The following is a 5,569-nucleotide window of genomic DNA, read 5'->3' as shown; positions in this document are numbered from 1 at the left end:
TGTTAACATTGCCGTATTCCCTCTCATCCGTCCACCTCGCGCTCGATGCGCGTCCCCTTGGACACGCCAATGATAGGACACGACAGCATATTGTCACGTCGATATATATTTTAAATTTTTATTTCTTTAAAAATAGATATTGTCAAGAATGTATCGAAGACATATCCTGCGATACTTCTCTGATCTTAAATTAGTTTCTTGTTTAAGAGATTTGATTAAGTGTCGAATCTATGTAATGCAACTATATTGAAATAATTTCGCTTATCAAGAGTATAACTAAGAAACCTTTTTTATAGTGTGATATGAGATTATCGCATTCAAGATTGTGATTAAACCTATAGAAACAATTACATATTTTATTTAACCATAAATTACGATTATAGCATCAAACTGAACAGATGTAAATAACGATCGATTGAGTCAATTTCCTGTTTCGGCTGAGTCAGCCTCCTAGTTGGTGGAATGTTAGCAACCACATCGACCAAATGAAGTTGAGGTGTTAATCATGTGAAAATGACAAATTGGCTTAGCAATGATGATTGCCAAGAGGTCAGCAGTCATCCATGTGTCATAATCGTTATGCCCCCCTCCTTGCTAATGTGAGATTACTACACCCAAATGTAAGATTAAAACCACACAAGCATAATAAAATAATAAAAGTTTTTAAGAATGAGAAATGGATACATTATTTGCTAAGGATGATCACATAACAAAGCATCCAAGAACAACAAGCTGTTTGTAAAAACCTTTACTCACGCAACACGAAGCACTCTAGTAAAAATATTGAAGGGGAGAAGGAATTCGTCAATCATTTCCTCCAATTTATCTCCACCTTGTGCAAGCCTGTAGTGTTTGATGTGTCGAACCAGACCAACCGAGACGCAGCTAAAAACTATGGTCAGATGCATCTTTTTAACTTTTAAATATATACTGCATAACAAGTCGAAAAACAACAACGAGGAGTATCATCGGATTCTTACCATGGTTTTGCCAAATAAACCTGTAAGATTATGTCAATGCCATGTCAGTTAAATAAATCCTAGGTGTATCCTCTTGTTTCCACACCTTTCATCTTCCTTCTCCTAGGTTTGAGCTCCAAACCATGTCAAGTTCTGTGAGAAAGTTCTATGACTAAACTCATTTCCAAAAGAATTTTAATCTAATTAAAACTAGAGTTCTGTAGTTCATCTTTTACCATGAAGAGGACCTGAGCAAATTGTAGCCCTTCCTTCTCTGTGATGTTCACCTTCTGGATCCCATAGTCGAAGAGATGCACCTCTTGGGTGACAATTTCTGTCAAAGTCGACGAATGGACCTTAAAATCTGTACAAGTGGAAAATACAGCATCATTTGAGAGAAATGTCGAGCAAAGATGCTATAATACAATGGATTAGCAAAACAGAATTAATATCGCTAAAGTAAATTTACAGTCTATAGGGACTCTTGAGATATGTTTCCTTTCCTTACATGTGACAGTCACTGTTGTGATGATCATTCAAGTTTGGCATAATTTTACCATTGGAACAACCATCCCTAGAGAAGGACAAATCGATTTGGCTTTCTTACTTTGATGAGCCCAACCCATTGCTCGAGTGTTGCCATGTACTAGTTGATATGAGGCCGACTTATATTTAAATTGTAGAACTTTGAACCAAAATGTAATTGACAGAGTATAAACATACCATGAATCTGATCATGACCACTTCTTAAAACCAATGGGCTGAAGAAATTTGGGCAAAGAGGCACTTAGGCATGAACGAAAACATAAGCCAAAATGAAGAAAATATCCTTGCTCAAGCAGCAGAACCTGGGATGCATCCAAGGTCATCTTCGTACGAATTCCAAACCATGCATTTCACATCTTGGTCCTGGATAAAGTCGATTACATAAAATATTTACATAACACCTTAACAATGACTCGAGGAAAGATATTTTTTCTTCAGGAAAGAATGGCTTTTATTTGAATTAAAGTGGCACCCAGAAACACATCAATGTGCAATTGCAAGCGCAAACTAGTGATCTATAAATCATAAAACCATCCGTGTCACCAAGAAATTCAGGTAAAAAAGAACAAAGATCACATGGAATAATGATTATGAGATAGCAAAAGAAAAGAAAACAGTATAAAGGAAAGTTATGCATCTAGTCCATAATCATAAAGATAAGGAAAGTTTAAATCAATGTTCTAAATGCTGTTCATGCAGCCTCAATTCATGATGCTCAGTGTTTTACATCATCCAATAAGGTGTACAGTAGCAATAAGATGCATGCGATTGCATATCTGTAATATGGAGTTGCACAAAAATAATTATGTGTCTGCATATCCTGCTTCCTTCGTCCACGCTACAAATATATTAGTTAACTGCATACTGGAAGATTATTATTACTTTCAACTTTTATTCTTTATCGCAGAAATACGGAATTCAAACCTACTATAACTTAAAGTAGTTACAAACAGGACTGTAGCTTTCATTTCTATGAAACAAATGAATCTTCTACGAAACACATTAAATCCCAAGGATAGGGCAAACAGATGGCTCATTCTGTTATATAAACAAAATGAAGCCGTCCACTCTGCCATTCTATTTGCTGTTATTAGAGGTTTGGAACAAGTTTCAGGACTCTGCTGGTCTCAGCAAAGTCCTGGCTTGTCTTTGGCTGAGACTAATTAGGGGCAAAGCATTATCTGTAGACTAAGACCTTAAGATAGGGAATTCTATTTGTTCCATTCAAAGAAGAGAATTAGATTTAGAGTTGACTCACCTAAAGGTTGCTTGATGTGCTGTAATAACATTTATTTGAGTCAAAAATCACTGTCTTCACTTGATTCTTAAAATATTAGAACAGAAGACATTAAGCAGCTCGAGTTACACAGGCTATCAGACATGTTGTGCTAAATAAGTAACAGTGTATATAATCCATCTCCAACTCGTACCTCGGTTAGCATTGCATAAAGCATCAGAGAAGGGCCACTTCCAAGACAAATTCTATGGCTAACAATCCCATCCCTACTCTGATCTACCAGTAATCCCCGCATGAACATTCCCCATCCTTGAAATGGTGGAAGCGGTTCAAATCCCTCACAACTATCTCCCTTCCAACAATCTTCGAAATAAATTTTGTTGCCGTATGGCAGTCAACACATACTCGAAGATTCTTTGTCACTCGGATGGTTGTTCCAGGAGGAGTGCTTATGATGCCAAATGCTATTGCAAGCCTTTCACTGTGACCGCATAACATATTTCTCTTCTGCTCTTCTTCAATATCATGAAGCACGTCCTCCGTGTTGGGTACATAACCTTCTCGCTCCATCTGCTCCAACAGAACTTTGAGAGCATTGATTATCTTATTGTAACATGGGTGAGATGTATCATGTGCTACAAATGCATGTAACTCATTCTTTATTTCGATCCAGCTACAAGCTGGTTGTTTCTTCATACCTTTGTCCTTCATGGTCATTCGTAATTTGGCTGCCTCATTCCATCTTCCTGCAGCTGAATAGATATTTGACATGAGAACATGAGACCCCATGTTCTTGGGTTCGATATCAAAGATTTTTGCAGCCACTTTCTCAGCTAATTTAGCATTCTTATGAACCCGACAAGCACCCAATAAGGCGGACCAGACACCAGCAGTAGGTTTTATGTGCATGGTTGAAATAAAATCATAGGCTTCCTCTAATTTCCCAGCTCGACCAAGAAGATCAGCAACTGCTGCATAATGCTCCAACCTGGGAATAATTCCATAATCATTAGACATTCTATGGAAATAATCCCAGGCTTCATCAACCAGACCAGCATGGCTACAAGCAGTCAAGACTGCCACAAAGGCCACATGATTAGGTTTCCCATTCTCGGTCTCCATTCGCTGAAACAGTGATAGAGCTTCTTGTGCTGGCCCATGCAAAGCATAACCCATGATCATGGCAGTCCATGAAACGCTATCTGGTGATGGCACCCCATCAAAGACTCGCCGAGCAATATGGACATTTCCACATTTCGCATACATATCAACAAGTGAACTGGCTACAAAAACATTCCCTGCAAACCCACCTCTGACGACATACCCATGGAGCTGCATCCCAAGACGCAGTGTTGTCAGATGAGCGCAAGCAGGCATGATGCCAGAAAAAGTCACAGGCATAGGCTTTATCCGACAAAGTAACATCTCCCTAAACAACTTGAGCCCCTCATCAAACATGCCGTTTTGCACCAAACCCGCAATGATAGAATTCCACGAAATTGGATCAGGGTTTGGTAAAAGATCAAATACTCGGCGTGAGTAATCCACATTAGTGCAATTGGCATACATATCGATCAAGCTGCTCCCAATGAACACATCTGTATCGAATGCATGCCTTATCGCAAACCCATGAATCTCCATTCCCTTGTAACCATCAACATATTCAGCAAAGATCGGGAGAACGCTCGACAAAGTAAATGAGTCAGGCTTCAGACCAGCTACGCCCATCTCCTTGATAATCTCTAAAGCTTCTACATGCATACCATTCTCTGCAGTCCCTGCAATCAAAGTATTCCACGAGACGACATCTCGTTGAGGCATCTCGTCGAACACCTTTCTTACGCTCCCCAAAGGACCCAGTCGAATCTGGCTGGCACGAGAAAATCCCGACTTTCTCGAATCGCCACCGAGGGCGCCTCCGCTGGACACCTCAGCAGGTGAATTCCGGAGGCCGTCGTCCTTGGCATGACACAACTTACAGTACATGTTCATGAGGGCGTTGGCGGTGAAGAGATCGGCACCCCAACCCGAGCGGATCAAGAAACCATGAACGGCTGTCCCAAGGTGGGGATCCCTGAGGGCGGCGCAGGACTTGAGGACGGAGGGGAGGACGGCGTCGGCCAGAGGGGAGCTAAAAGACCGCATGCGGACGAAGGCAGAGACGGAGTGGTCGAAGAGGCCGCGGGCAGCGGAGCAGCGGATGACGGCCGCGTAGCAGGGCGGGGACGGGGTGGGTGCGGCGGTGAAGGCAAGGCGGGCGTCGCGGACGAGGCCGAGGGCGGAGTAGAGGGAGAAGACGAGGGGGAAGGGACGAGGGTGGGACTTGAGGAGGAGGGCATGGAGCTGCTGGGCCTGTGATCTGGTCTGGATGGAGGAGTGTCGGAGGAAGGGGTCGAGGAGAGGCGTGAGAGAAGTGGCGATGGCAGCGGAAAAAGTTCCATGTGTTTGCATTCAGATGATGAAGCCAGTCGAGACCGGCAGCCAGTGCTCTCTAAGAGCATACAGCGACGGTTAAGTGATGATAATAGGGGTAATTTATGCATGTAGTTAGATCACCTCAATATCTCTATTTTATATTTAAAAATTTATTAAATTTTTTATAATTATGAAAGTGATACATACAGTGGCCGTTAGTAAAAAAGTTTACCCCAATATTATCAATTTTACAAAGCACGAAAGCGATATGTAAAAAAAATAATTTTAACATTCTAATTACTTTTTTGATGGTAACGAACAATGGTGCCGATTGAGACAACGGATGACTATTGTGAAAGAAGAAGGAGAGCGACTACGAGAGTTGAAACAAAATGAAAGGAGGAAGAGAATG

The 5,569-nt window shown here is 41.3% G+C and overlaps 1 protein-coding gene across 7 annotated transcripts; it reads right to left on the bottom strand.

The window, feature by feature from the left end:
- Positions 1-800: 800 nt before the first annotated feature.
- On the bottom strand, positions 801-5,245 carry LOC135584308 (putative pentatricopeptide repeat-containing protein At3g23330). 7 transcript variants are annotated; one of them, XM_065162120.1, is made up of 5 exons: positions 2,936-5,245; positions 1,683-1,868; positions 1,196-1,323; positions 981-1,112; positions 801-892 (listed from the first exon to the last, which is right to left on the bottom strand). In XM_065162120.1, the coding sequence occupies exon 1, from the start codon at positions 5,191-5,193 to the stop codon at positions 3,019-3,021; it is 2,175 nt and encodes a 724-aa protein (XP_065018192.1). In that variant the 5' UTR covers positions 5,194-5,245; the 3' UTR covers positions 801-892; positions 981-1,112; positions 1,196-1,323; positions 1,683-1,868; positions 2,936-3,018. The 7 variants fall into 7 exon arrangements, with proteins under 7 accessions (XP_065018192.1, XP_065018193.1, XP_065018194.1 ...); XM_065162121.1 differs by having other exon boundaries at positions 801-885; XM_065162122.1 differs by having other exon boundaries at positions 801-843.
- Between the last annotated feature and the right edge of the window lie 324 nt (positions 5,246-5,569).

Source organism: Musa acuminata, chromosome BXJ3-8 (assembly GCF_036884655.1).
Source record: "Musa acuminata AAA Group cultivar baxijiao chromosome BXJ3-8, Cavendish_Baxijiao_AAA, whole genome shotgun sequence".
Classification (NCBI taxonomy): domain Eukaryota; kingdom Viridiplantae; phylum Streptophyta; class Magnoliopsida; order Zingiberales; family Musaceae; genus Musa; species Musa acuminata.
The sequence above is the reverse complement of the archived record's forward strand: the minus strand, read 5'-3'. Positions and strand labels throughout refer to the sequence as shown.

Coding starts and splice junctions, on each gene's coding strand:
- LOC135584308 (XM_065162119.1), bottom strand. CDS start 5,193: ATGCAAACACATGGAACTTTTTCCGCTGCCATCGCCACTTCTCTCACG.